Consider the following 14,836-nt stretch of genomic DNA (forward strand, 5'->3'; position numbering starts at 1 on the left):
ATCTTTTTTATAAAGCCCCCTTAAGTACTGACAGGCTGCAAGAAGGTCTCCCCGGAGCCTTCTCTTCTCTAGGCTGAACAACCCCAACCCTCTCAGCCTTTCTCCATAGCAGAGGTGTTCCATCCCGCTGATCGTTTTCGTGGCCCTCCTCTGGACCTGGTCATCTGACCTTTAGTTTGCATTGTACTTCTGGGATCTTTCCTCCAGTGTCTGCTGTCCCTTTTTTCTTGGTGCACTTATGTTTGGATGTGGAGCATCATTTTCAAAGAGCATGCGGCTTTATATTTGACATATTTTGGACAGTAGCACTTCTGTCTTTTTTTAATTCAGTGTTAAAACTCAGTTCCTGTCCTTGCCTTTTCAGTATGTCGCTCGCACTGACTTGCCACCATTTGGTGTTTCTGGGCTAGTTCTTATGACAGGACTAACTGTTGACCACACCTATTTAAAACCTGGTTTTGGTGAGGGTTTTCTTCTTGTTGTTCTGTCAGGTGTAGTATCTTATGAGTCAACTGAGAAAGAAAAATTTCTTTATCTGTAACTGTAATGCTGATTTGCCACTGCTTTGTATGGTCATGGCACTTTCTTCACATGCATCATCTGCTGTGGACACTCCTCTGTCACTTCTGGATACTCCTCTGTCCCCTCATGCTCTCGTTGTTGTCTCTGCTTAGTTGGAGACAAAGTTGAAGACTGGGACCAGCTCACTGTTATTCTCTAAATGCTCATAGTGCCATGTGCAAGGTTAGACACAGAGGCAGAGCCTCGGCGCATGATTAACAAAATTGTCCAGGAAAAGGGGATTTTGGCTAATTTGGAATTGAGATTTTTAGGAGTATAGGAAATCTGTGCAGGAGGGAAAAGCTTTCTCTAAACCAGGATAGAATTAGGCTGTGGACTTTTCAGACAAGGTCAAAGGACCGCTTTCTGTGGAGTGTGGGAGAAAATCTGAGATTCAGGACAGTAGGATCTTGTAAACCTTCTGAGGGCAGAGGATAAGAGAGGAAATGTGTCATGTTGTTAGCAGGGTAAGTTTCTGAGTATCACCAGAACTCAATAAAAGTAATAAAATAGCTGAACTGTTACCTGTTGGTTACCTGTCTTTCTGAAAACTTTCTAAGAGGCAAGGGAATGGGAAGAAGAAAGTGTCATGTGAAGTTTGGGAGGGGAGATGTGGGGAGCTGCAGGCCTGTATACCTGGCACACGTTCTGGGCAAGCTGTTAGTAATAAAAATAGAATTAGTTGACGCATGGATAAATGAGATTTTATTGTTGGGGGAAATGGCTTTTGTGAAGGGATGCCTTATAAAACCCCAGGAGTTCATTAAAGGAGGCAATAAAAAAACAGATGGACAAAAGGGTTCTGGCTGATACAGACTTCTTGGATTTCTGAAAGGCATTCACGAAGGTCCCTTATCAAATGCTTAAAGACATTTAAAAGTTTGATGAAAGGGATTAAAGGTGGGGTCTTTGTGCGGGTAGAAGATTTGCTAAAAGGAACCAAAAAAGAGCAATAAACATCCTTTTTGTATATTGAGGTTGGTGGATAGTGCTGGACCTAAACTGTTTTTAACACTGTCATAAATGATCTGGAAAGATACAGTGAAAGGTGACAATTTGATACAAAGTAAATCAGCGTAGTAAAAGCTAAAATAGGCTGAAGTGTTGTAGTATCATCTGACAACACTGAGTAACTGTGAAATAAAAAGGTAGGTGAAATTCAGCGTGAATATATGTAAAGTGGTGTATGCTGGAGGAGTGAAGTTGAATCCTAATGCGATGCAGAGAAAGGTGAGCTAAGAAAGTTGTTGTTGCTCAGATGAGACATCTTGGAGCTATACTTCTATGAAGATGTTAACACTCTGTTTAGTAATGGCTAAAAACCATATGAAATGTTACAGAGGGGAAGGACGTGAAGAACAAAGCGGAGAGGTAAAGGCACTGTATAAATCCATGGTGTCTTTATGCTTTGAATGAGTGCTGCTCTAGTACCCCCGTCTGGTACTCTGCCCGTTCCAGTTCTGATACATCTTTTCTGAGAACAACAACAAAGATCATCAAAGGTAGAGAAAGCTTTCTGTACGAAGAACGACTAGATAGAGCAGGATTCTACAACCTGGAAAGAAAAATGGTGGTGAAAGGATAGTGTTCTTTAAAATCATGAGCAACGTGTTAGTGGTGAACAGAAAACAGTTGCTCCTTTCCTCTTCCAGTACAAGAACTAAAGGGCTGTAACTGAAATTAGCAGTGACAGATTGAAACAGCAAAAAGCAATACGTCTTTAAACTTTACCAAAGGATGTTGTTGGTATCAAACGTTTACACCAGTCGATTACTCCTTGAACCAATTTCGCTGAAGGCAAATTCATCAAAGGTTGCTGAATGCAAAGATACTCTCAGTGAGCGGAGGAATATTCTGGGCAACGTGCTTGCCAGAGCCATCTGCTGTTGGGATAAACAGACTTTTGATCTGATCTGCCTCAGCTGTTCTCATATTCTTTATTTCTTCTTCTGATCATTATGAATATGCTGTCTTGTTTTTTTCCCTTTCCTGTCTTTCCCACCTGTCTCTGATTACTGACCCATTTCATCACTGAACTTCTGTTTCCAGTTTACTTGTTCCCCTGATTCTACCCCCACTCCTGCACTGCCTCCGCTCCCTTTCCTAAGCAGGCTGTCAGCTCCGGCTCAGCTGGAACGTGAGGCTTTCTGGAAATCCTGGAAGTTGTAAATTTCCTCCCCCCCCCCCATCTCATAATTTATATGAATGATAGTAACTTGGTCTCTGTACTTGCATATGCACAGGCTTATTTTTTTTTTAAATCTGAAAATGTGAACAAATGGAGTGTTTTTCAGTCCATACAGTGTCTGGCAGCACATATGAAATGGGAGTTGTTCAATGATACCACTTTGCTGTCTCTGGAAAAGATTATTTCCTGTGACATGATATTCCTTGCAAAGGAGTTCCTTTACGTGGTGTGCAAGGTAGGAGTTGTAAAGCCAGCCTACTGCTATGAACTCTATGATTTTTTTGTCATAGCTTTTTAAGCCCAAGAAATGCCGTATAAAAATGCCAAATTTTGTGGATTCGGATGACTTCATTTTGGCATTCAAGTAGATTCGTTGTGAAGTAATTAGTGTTTCCTTCCATGTCATTTCTGCAAGTAAATTGCAAACAGAACTTCAAGTAAATCAAGACTCCATCCTGCTCATTTTAAGGGCTGTCTGACTTTTCCAACGACTGGCTCTACCTGTGTGGTGCTCCTTGGCTCCCTTGCCTCACTAGCTCCTTTTTCCCTCTCACCATCTGGCTCTGATAAGCCTTTCGTGCTTACTGAAGTTCACCCTCAAAATTCATACAATAATGTATGCTAAATACTAGGTTTCACATAATAAAGGTCCTGAAGGTTAATCTGCTGTAGATAAATTAGTCTAATTGTGGGGTTTTGATTTTGGGGAGAGGGTATTTTGTTTTTTGGAGGAGTGGGGGTGAAAGGGGAGTTATTTGTTTTAGTCCTAATCAGTGGACCAAAGTAGTAGTAGTAATAATATGTGGTTTGTTGTGGTATCACATCTATTCAAACTGAACAAGCTCAGTGCATGATTTTATACAGGCTTTTTTACATCTCATTTGTTTATAACAAATGTTAGGAGTTGCCACAACAGCTGATCTGATAGAGGTAAGGCTGCTGCAGTGTCATGTCCCCAGTCCACCAGTGGTGAGGATGGGCATGCGTTCCCAGTAGGAACACGCACACACAGCCACATGGATCGGATCAACACAGACAGAAAACACCCATGTGAATATGAACAGCACCAATGACCTGGTTCTGTTCCCTCCTCAGCCTGATCAGGATGAAAGTCTGTTAGTGGCATAAATATATACATATATGCACATGCCTGTACAATATGGATCCCTCCAGTGACTGGCCTTAGATGTTCATCTATCTAGTAGCTGGTCCTTGGGGCCTCTGAGATCCTCTGCTCTCTCCAGCATCTGTCCCAGACTTATGACCTCTCTGATACCTAGCTCTCAAACCCTAATCACTAAATTTTCCTCCAAAAGCATCTTCATAATCTCCTTGTAGGTGCGTGGGTGGTGTAATTAGGTCTTAGTGTCTTATCTTCTCCAGGCTGAACAATTGGTGTTTCCTCAGCCTGTCCTCAAAGGATAAGTGCTCCAGCACGCTGACCATCCTTGTAGCCCTCTACAGAGCTCACTTGAGTTTGTCCTTCATATTCTGTGATTCTCAACAATTCTGTGATTCTGGGGGGTCCCAAAACTGGACAAAGTACCTAGAGGAGGTCTAACAAGTGCTGAGTGGAGGAGGATAATCACTTCCCTCTACTAGCTGAGCTCCTGTTCATGCAGCCCAGGATGCCGTTGGCCACTTTTGCTGCCAGAGCATGCTGCTGGCTCATGTTCAGCTTGTGACCTCAAAACCCACAAGGACCTTTCCAGCAGAGCTGCTCTCCAGCCAGGCAGTCCCCAGCCTGGATCGCTGCCAGAGTCTCTTCCTTCCCAAGGGCAGGACTCTGCATTTGTCCTTTTTGAATTTCATACAGTTCCTGCTGGCCCATTCCTCCAGCTGGTCTAGGTCCTGCTGGGTGGCAGCCCTTGCCCTCAAGGGTATCACCTGGTCCCCTCAATTTGGCATCATCTGCAAACTTGACAAGAGTGGACTCTGGCACCTCTCCCAGATCATCAATAGACATGTTGGAGAGGACAGATTCCAGCAGTAGTCCACTTTTTATTGGTCTCCATGTAGAATTTGACCCATTATCCACTACCCTCCAAGCCTGATCATCCAACCAGCTACTCGCCCATCTGGTTGTTCACCCATGCAGACTGTGACATCCCAGATTGGATACTGGAATATTGGGGAGGGGGGGGGGGGAAAAAAAAAGGCCCCGTATTTAATCCACTCTCAACATTGAAACACACCATCACACATCAAAAGATATGGGGGGGGGGGGGGGGAGTAAAAAGCCTTGCTTGAGCTGAGGTGAATGACACCTACAAGTTCAGTCATCTTATCACAGAAGACAATCGAGATGGTCAGGTGTGATTTAGCCTCAGTAGGTCCATACTGATGGATCCCAGTCACCTTTTCTTTCCTGTGCCCAGGAATGTGTGCCAAGAAGATTTGCTCCATGATTTTCCCAGGAACCGAAGTGGGGCTGACTGGCCTGTATTTCCTTGGATTGTCCTTTTGACCTTAATACATACCTTGGATTAATGCCAGAAAACCTGCATGTACATGCACGCACGCACACAAAAGCACAGTCAAACGAATTCATCTGTTAAATTTATTTTCTTGGATTTTACTGGTATTAAACCCAGTATTTAACAAATATGTTATGAATTTGTACGATAAAAATTGACAGCTTCATAGGAATTGTGAGACGCAGGATACAGTCAAGGTCAAGACCCTAGAAAATGAGGGTGCCAGGTTTTTGTTGCTTTGTTTTTAACTTGCTCAGAGAAATGGTGGAGCCTTCAGCTGAAACTGTACAAAGCATCAGGCAAACACCATGATCAGAAAATGCAGAACAGTCAAATTTGGCAGTTACAAGCAACTGAAAAGAGGTTCTCGAGGGAACTGTTGGCCAGGTTTAACAGATGATATTATGAGCTCTGTTCTTAATGTAAAAGTTTTACTACAAACATTTGAAAAAAGGAAATAGTGAGTTGCACAAGTACCATTTTACATTGGCATTTTGGGGACTGAGCAGTGTTTTTTGTATTTCTAAATTTTTTATTCTCTCAGGTTTAAAAAAAAAAGTTCATAGCATAGTTGCACTGAACTGAAATTTTATGAGAATTAAAGTATATACCTTGTCATCAGGAAACTTTATTAGCACATGCCTGTTGTGACCTTGAGGTGAGCTCTTGAGAAATTATACTGTTAGCCACTGTTTAGCTTGAGGTTTTCTCTTTGAGGGTAATTTACTGCCCTTTAAAAGGGCAGATGGCTATATAATTATATCCTACTAATCTTTATCTTTTCCAATTTCACTGGTAATTTCCCATGTGAAAGTTTCTCATGTAAATGAGTTCAACTTTACTTTGACTGTAAAACCACTTTTTTTATGACCGCAAGATACAGGTTAGTGGGGTTTGTTTGGTTTTGGTGGGTTTTTTTTTTTTTTTTTTTTACCTTGATATTGTTGGGTGGTTCTATTTTTCTCATTTTCAACTTATTTCCATAGCTTTAGTCAACTTTCTCCTTAAAATCATCTAGATCTTGCGTACTGTTGAGTTCAGGTTAGTAGACCGTATTTGCCCAGAAGATTTCTGTTCTTTTTTAAGTAGAAGTACTGTCATGTTCCAGTCATGTTCTACCAGTCCCACCTTGACAGATTCATTACTAGACCTTCAGTTTTTGTGCATGTGACAGTTCTGGAATGATTCTGATCTAGAATGGATTAGGATTCTGGAATTTTGGCGCTCTAATTAGTTTTAGTTGTTTCCATAGTTTTCATTTGTGTGCATTTTGATGTTGACTTTTCTTCCACGTTCAATTTTCAGGTAAAATTTAATTTTTCTGCTTGTCTTAATTTTCTAAAACACAGCATTCCCCCCCCACCTCCACTGATCTTTTTTTTTTTTCTTTGTCTGCTTAGCCAGTGATACAAACTCCAAATAGCTTTATCACCCTTAACTTAGATATTGTAGGCTTCTTCATGAGCTCGTTCGTTCAGGAGATTGGAATAATTTCTCTAGTTTACTAGGAATATTCCTTTCTGAAATAGTCTTTTTTTTTTTTTTTATTGACCTAGTTTTGATCGCTTATTTTCTGTCAACATATCCTTTTTGATGTTTAATTACGGATGGTGTCTTAAATAACCTCATAGATGATTCAGTGGGTGTTTAGTGAAGAATTCTGGTATCTGTCACATCTTCGAAAATTTTAGGTCTTACTAATATTAGTGCTCTTATTAGAGAAATCTTCATTTATAGAGTAATTTGACTCTGCAAGTATATCAGAGACTCAGTTTTGCTGTTTGAGAGATTTGTCTTTTCCAAAGAGATTTTTGATCCCAGGACAGTTCTGCTTTATCTGTATGCAGCTGTCCTAGTATTTTATATGACATCATTTTCTTATAATGCTATCTACACATCTTCTCCTGTATTTTTTACCTTTCCTGAGACATGAGAGCTGGGAGCTTTGGGTTGGTCGTGTGGAATGGCTGGAGCAGAGGGCTTGGAGGAGTTGAGCTCTGTGCGGTAAGGGGATAGAGGGACTCCAGAGCAGGAGGCTCAGGAGACATCCTTCCATCCACGTGCCCGTGGCTAGGAGCATGGCGTGGGAGTGAAGATACCTGCAGAGCTGCCCTCCTCCCTGCCACCTTCTGGGACCACCCTCCCTATCTTTCTTTTTCCATATATACACAGGATTGCTGAACATCTTGCTCGATCCTCTTTTTGGTTTCAGAAATATATTTAGCCCCACATAGCTAATTGAAAAGCATACCTCGTCTCATCATAAACATTTTTCTTGTCTAAGGACAGAAGTTCCTATTCTAGCTCTTCAGTGTGCGCAGCATCTCTGATATAAAATTAGATCAGATTTCCTCTTCCCCATCTACTCAGCTGCATGCCTCACGTGTTTTATCCTCGGAGATGGCAGTCATTGCACCCCGGTTTCTGACTGCTTTATTTCTGATGCTCTCTTCTAATGCTGTGTTACTTAAATTCAACATGCCGTTGATGTGCACCAGATTTACCAGGAGTTTTGACTTTGTGATTCTTACAACTTTTTTAATTCTAGGAGACTTCTCAAAGGATTTTATGTAGTTTTATTTTGAAGGTGTAAACATGAAGATGTGATGTTCTGTAACTTCTATAATGCCTCCTAGCTTCTGCTTTCTTGCTGTTACAGTTAATGCACTGGCAGAATCTTTTCTCAAGACTGGGTGAGATGGGATGGAGGAAACAGGAAGATTTATATCATAGCATGTTTGAATATGTTCATTTATAAGTTTTATCTTGATAGCAAGTGATAAGAAATTATGTTCAGAACAAAACAAAAAGAAATTTCTTGGGGTTTAAATGGATTGAAATAATTTTTTTATTTTCTGTAGTAAGCATGTATTTACTATAGGGTTTTATTATATTTCCTTACAGATATTTTCTCTCAAATATCAGATTCAAATGGACTAATGATATTTACAAAGTTTGATCAGTTTTTGAAAGAAGTTCTAAAACTTCCAACAGCTGTGTTTGAGGGGCCTTCTTTTGGATACACAGAGCATTCTGTACGGACCTGTTTCCCACAACAAGTAAGAGTTAACAAAACAGGATTTTTGTATTGCTTGTTAATATAGTGCTTTCTTCTGAAGTCCACCGGCTGCTTTGGTTGTAGTTTGTATGGGGTTTGGAGGGAGCGGGGTTGGCAATATACACTATATAACCTAAGCAGTTTGAGGAAAGTCTGGATAATTTAAATAGTATGTCTAGGTTTTAGGCAATTAAAGGATTTTGCACAATTTTAGATTGTTCCCCCTCCTTGAAAGGACACTTCTGTTCCCCATCAGAAGAACAGCAAGGATGACCTATTTCTTTTCTAAAACATGAAACACGGCATTTTTACTATTTTCCCTTGATTTTTTTTTTTAAGCTTTCTTGTATGTCAAGAGTATTAGTTTCAACAAATCGCTTGCTAGTTGGTTGGGTCTGTACAAATTAAATATGTTGTGTACACATAGTTTATTTTTAAATCAATTTCACTGTTGTGCTTATTGGTATAGCTGTTTTTTCCAAAACATTTCCATTACAAGTAATGTTTGGAGCAGATGTTGTAGTAATGATCTTAAAAGAGCTTTTTATTTCTTTATACATTTTAGTTGTAATTTAATTGTTCCAAGGATTTGTTTCTAATTTGAGATAATGTAAATAGTATAAATAATCCTTAAATCAACTGTAAACACGAATCTAGATAATCTTAGGCCTAAAATTAAATGTTTATACTCTGGTCTTGGTTATGTTGTGGAAGAAATATTTCTGAAGTATTTAGAATTTATAGTCACTTTTGCTAAATTTAAGTTAATTAGCAATTAGTATATTTGAAATACAACACAGTAGGAAACAGCCTTTGATTTAGGAAATGATGAGGGCTGCAGCTCATCTGTGAGCTACTGAAGACAGTTTTGTTTTACTAACAGTTTAATTAATAAATTTTTTTTTTCTGTTTCAATACCGGCTGAGGCATTTGTCAGCCATACTTGTTCCCGCAGACGTGCCACCCTTTCTGTTATGTCAGTGCAAGCCATTTATGCACCTAGGGAAACTGATCCGATCAAATCAAATTTTGTGTAAGTGGCGCTGCTGTTGAATGTAAAACCACAGCCTCACTTCGGAGCCTCACTTCAGAAGTCAGACATTGGATTCTAAGCTCTACGTGCTCTTTCCATTGTCTGCAAAGGCAATGGGGATGGGTTTTTAGTTTTGTTGTGAAGCCTACGCTCTGGAAGTGACCGTTTCTCACTTACCCATGAAGAGGCTAGTATAGCTAGCTAGACCTTGACAGTTGACTGAGGTTTCTAAGATACTTGATGCAGATCTCACCATGGTAGCCAAGTGAGGTGTAGTAACTGCCCATTCGCACGTGGCTTGCCTGCAGCATGTCTTAGCGCTCTTTGACTTTGGCTCCCATGAACGAGAAAGCTAATTCTTCATATTGATTCACTTTTAGAAATTCCTTTGCTCTAATCTTATTCAGCAAAACAAAATCTCTAGTGTAAGGCCAGGTTTGTAGAGAGTGGTAATGTTTTTTTAATTAATCCAGATATACACTGTACCCCAAGACAGTTCTTTCATTTATTTGAAAACATTGAAGCAAAACAGGTCCTGGGAAGTAGATGGACAATCTGTCTTAGATTTAATTTCATTTTCTTATGCCTCCCAGGTTTGAAAATAAACTTCCCAAAGGTACTTCTGTGATATTCTCCTGTTACAGCCTATCATTTTGCTGAAATTCTCTCCAGATGGCATTGGAGAGACCTCTGTGCAGTAGACTTTGGCATTTACATGATGGACTTATAAGCTACATCTGTACTAGTTAACTAAACAGTGCCAGGAGCAGTTTTGTGGTCCTAAGGCTAACTGGAACGGTCTAACCACTTCCATGCTATTAAACACTCTTATTCCCTCAAGCAGGGTGGTTACATGGAAACTGTTTATTAAAAATGATTCCTAGCTGATATTAACACCTGATCTGGATGCTGGAATCATTTGGGAGAGTGAGTGGTTAAATCAAGCACGGGTTTAATAACATAAAAGCATGCATGATTGAGTTTTAGTGCCAGGAACATTCCCTGGTGTTACTTAAACTACCAAGAGACAAATCCTTCCTGGCCAGCTGTGGTTCCTGGCTATTCATGGAGGTCCTGGTTCTGGGAGCCACTTCTTTGAGTGCAAAAGGCTAATAATGTGCTGCTGTCTGAGTGGTGAAAGGGCAGATAGGCAAAAAGTGTCAGTGGTTGTATACGCTCCACAACTCTTGTTTCATTTCTTGGGTCACAGATGGAATAATTCAAACTTGTTGCCCACGCAAAATGGAGTTTATTGGGATGCTTTTGGCAAGAGCCGCATTCTTTGTGATGGCTTCCAGATGTATAAAGAGCTTCCAGTAATAATTTACTATTCTAGGTCAAGTGAGGGCTTCCACAGATGTAAGATATCATGTCATACTTTTCTTAAGACTTTTGTTCACTTGGCTACAGTCCGTCTATTTGTCATAGAGATGTTGTATTACCATGACATTCCCTGCCTTAGTCAGAATCTTTCTGTGTTTATGGCACAGCCTGTCCTGTCGTTGCAGAGGTGTGTCCATTTTATATCTCATTTACAGAGCAGTTCAATTGCAGTGTTTCTGCTGAGCTGAGAAGTTTACTTCAGAGACTTGGGAGCTTGGGAGCCAGGAGCTTGGCTTCTGTAGAGTCAAACTGCACATTATTCTGTTGAAACTCAGCAGCACAAACCGTACAAGCAGGCCTAGATAGGCATTGATTTGTGCATATGTTACTCACATAAAAGCTTTGCTGAAGCATTGGCTGACTTAGGCTTCATGGATGGTATGGCTGATAGCTGAACTGACTGCACAAGCTTAACAGTGTCAGAAGGATGGTCAGGATGTGCGGTCTTGTTAAAGCGAGTAATAAGGATATGTTTATTAAGGACAGGATGGTCCTGTGTATAAAGGATGGTGTAAGAATACTCTGATAGAGTTGCAGTTTAAGCACAAGATGCAGGACAGTTAGAGATACAGGTGGGGTCTAATACACAGCTGTTTAGATCAGTATAACTTGTTTTGATCACTGTAGACTTAAAAATCACATATCTCTGTGTTGGCTCAGGGGATGTGGTTTTGTGCCAGTATTTTGTGGGGAAATATATGCATTAACAACTTGTTGGAATAAGCATGTTGGCAGTGTAACAATAAAACTGTCTGAGTTTTTGCTATTGAAGCAAGCCTATGGTATTCTTCTAACTATAAGAATAGCATTGGTATAACCTGCCACTGCACCCACCTGCAAGAAGATCTGAGACTACAGAGCTTATTAAGACAAGTAGGTATGCTAACAGCAATTCTGAAAACAATTATTACAATAGGATAGTGAGTAAGCAGGTGATTACAGAAAGCATCAATGCAGAAATGCATTTCTTCTCCTGGGGAGCATTTGACCCTCGTGAGTGGTTGTGCCTTCACATTTACTAATTTTCAGTTTATGTTCTTGGAGTTCGGAACCTGCTGGCAGACTATTTGGTTGTTTTTGCATCACAAATGGTGACTGAGTGATGTTTTTGTGGTTGCTCCATGGTTGGGTTCTGAACCCAGTAGGAAATGTTAGACTAGCTACAAGAAAGGGCTTTATCTAGGCTCCTTCTCTGACAGGTTCATAATTTCCAGGAGGAGGAGACTGCTGTTTGCTTTCCTGTCAACTCAGCCGTTACGGAGAATGCCTATGCCCAGACAGACAAGATGTAGTACTGACGATGCTGCATGATTCTTTTTGATCAATTCGTTGCAAAATATCCTACCTGTATCAGTGGAAAAAAATCCCCCAAAGCCTGTGTCTGTACTGCCCTCTTGTGAACTACATGGAAGTTGCATCACTCCATACACAGGCTTTGACAACTCATAAGGTTCTCACTGCTTAAAGGGAACCAGTTTTTTTTCTTTGAGGAACATCCTTGTCTATAGCAGAAAGAAGCTCTCCTGCTAGGTTTAGGTTCTTCTGCCACTGTGTGTATCATGTATCACTGTCTAATTATAGAATCATAGAATAGTTTGGGTGGGAAGGGACCTTTCAAGATCATCTAGTCCAACCCCCCTGCCGTGGGCAGGGACATCTTCAACTAGATCAGGCTGCTCAAAGCCCTGTCCAATCTGACCTTGAACACTTCTAGTGATGCGGCGTCCACAACATCTCTGGGCAACCTGCTCCAGTGTCTCAGCACCCTCATCATAAAAATTTCTTCCTCATGTCCAATCTAACCCTACCCTCTTTCAGTTTAAAACCATTGCCCCTTGTCCTGTCACTTCACTACAGGCCCTGGTAAAAAGTCAGTCTCCATCTTTATTACAAGCCCCTTCATATATTGAAATGCCACAATAAGATCTCCCCAGAGCCGCCTTTTCTCCAGGCTGAACAACCCAAACTTTCTCCATAGGTGAGGTGTTCCAGCCCCCTGATCATTTTTGTGGCCCTCCTCTGGACCCACTCCAACAGGTCCGTGTCTTTCCTGTGCCGTGGGCCCCAGAGCTGGACACAGTGCTCCAGGTGGAGTCTCAGGAGAGTAGAGGGGCAGAATCCCCTCCCTCGACCTGCTGGCCATGCTGCTTTGGATGCAGCCCAGGGTACGATTGTCCTTCTGGGCTGAGAGCGCACATTGCCAGCTCATGTCCAGCTTTTCATCCACCAGTACCCCCAAGTCCTTCTCGGCAGGGCTGCTCTCAATCCCTTCATCCCCCAGCCTGGAGGGTGCCCTCGATCCCACTGTCTATGTCACTGATGAAGATATTAAACAGCACCAGTCCCAGTACGGACCCCTGCGGGACACCACTCGTCACTGGTTTCCACTTGGACCTTGAGCCATTGCCTGTAACTCTTTGGACACAGCCATCCAGCCAATTCGTTATCCATCTAACAGTCCATCCATCAAACTCGTATCTCTCCAATTTAGTGGCCAGAATGTTGTGATGGACTGTATCAAAGGCCTTACAGAAGTCCAGGTACATGCCATCCATAGCTCTTCTCTTGTCCACTGATGCAGTCACATTATAGAAGGCTGCTAGATTAGTCAGGCGTGAGCTGCACTTCATGAAGCCATGCTGGCTGTCTCCAGTCACCTCCCTGTCTTCCATATGTTTCGACATGTTTTCCAGGAGGATCTGCTCCGTGATCTTAACAGGCATGGAGGTGAGGCTGACTGGTAATTCCCAGCATCCTCCTTTTTACACTTCTTAAAAATGGGTGTGATGTCTAATGGATCCTGAGTCTTGTCTCCAGAAAACTTGTCTGTCTGTGAGCCGTATTTATTATTTGGAGGAACCTTCATACTCTTGTGTATGAAACAGTATGAGAGATGAGAGCCAAGTCAAAATTGGGAAACTTGGAGGCATATTTATGAAGTTGTACAATACCTATACAAGTGAGCAACTAGGAAATTATGTTAAGATTTGAAACATACAATCTGCACATCAATTACAGACAATGCTGCCACTTAACATCATTAGCACGGTGGTTCCTGGTTACGTGAGCAGCCCTTTCTGGTCTCAGACATCACATACCACGATCAGTTAATTCCCAGTTAAAAACTGTGGTTCTCCTTCTATCAGAAGGCTTCATTCAGCATATTTAGAGTGTTTCATGGCCTTACTGAGATGTGCATTTGTTAAAAGATTTCGGATTTCTTCACCCCCAAAGAGTGGAGAAGGTAGGTTGACCGTGTGTTGTTATTAATAACCCGAAGGATGACTTGGCTGTGAGGCAGAGGGAAGGCTGGGATTGCCAGGCAAGATCCAGGCGTTCGTTCTTTTCCAGGTAGTGTGTCTGATGTCATATCTGGCAACGGAAATTCTTGGACTCTCTTGTAGCAGCAGTTAACTGTTCAGGAAAGGCGTTTCATTTACTAAGCAGAGAGACTGGAACAAGGACACCTTATAAAAGTTGGAAGAAGTAAGGTTAAATATTTCTTAGAATTTTCCTTAACGGTAACTGGAATAGATAATTATAATTCCATATTATGTCTCCAGGGTAGTTAGCCGCAGAGGTATTAGATGTATATATTTGCTACTACTCACAAAACTGTTGATGCTTTAAATAGAAACCGTCTCTTTAATTAAAAAAACAAAACAAAACAAACCCCAAACAACCCACAACCAAAAAAAACCCCCAAAAACCAGACAAAAACCACCTTAATTTTTGGCATGATAGTTGCAAGTGAAAGCTACAATTAATTTCACAGCTCCTAGAAAACCAGACTGACTTTTCCTCTAGCTCTGCTTACCCTCCCTGTTGTGGATGCTTTTTGGAGTAACACAGCCATATGCTAAGGTGAGAAAAAAGTGCGATCTGACCAGCTGGTCTTCTGCCTATGAGAAGTTCTTAAGCATCTAGCTTATTGTATGCAAAAGCCAATATATTCTTTCTTTGTATCCATAATATTCTTAGCTGTTTTTCTTACCAGTTATCTCCATCTGTTTGTATTTGCAGCAGAAATTTTCTCTTGCTCACTTGAATTTGAAACCTTAGAAAATACTACTCTTAACATGTTGCCTGACTTCCTTCTCCTATTGATTTCATTTCAATTTCTTTTTTATTGACAG

At 41.1% G+C, this 14,836-nt stretch overlaps 1 protein-coding gene across 1 annotated transcript in view; it reads left to right on the forward strand.

Moving 5' to 3' along the window:
* The window catches only part of DTNB (dystrobrevin beta), a 200,928-nt gene that overhangs the window by 13,387 nt on the left and 172,705 nt on the right, over window positions 1-14,836 (forward strand). Inside the window, exon 5 of the mRNA XM_019470972.1 lies at window positions 8,131-8,285. Within this exon, the coding sequence (XP_019326517.1) occupies window positions 8,131-8,285 (155 nt within the window). The remainder of the gene's footprint in view (window positions 1-8,130; window positions 8,286-14,836) is intronic.

Source organism: Aptenodytes forsteri, unplaced genomic scaffold (assembly GCF_000699145.1).
Source record: "Aptenodytes forsteri isolate BGI_AS27 unplaced genomic scaffold, ASM69914v1 Scaffold192, whole genome shotgun sequence".
Lineage (NCBI taxonomy): Eukaryota > Metazoa > Chordata > Aves > Sphenisciformes > Spheniscidae > Aptenodytes > Aptenodytes forsteri.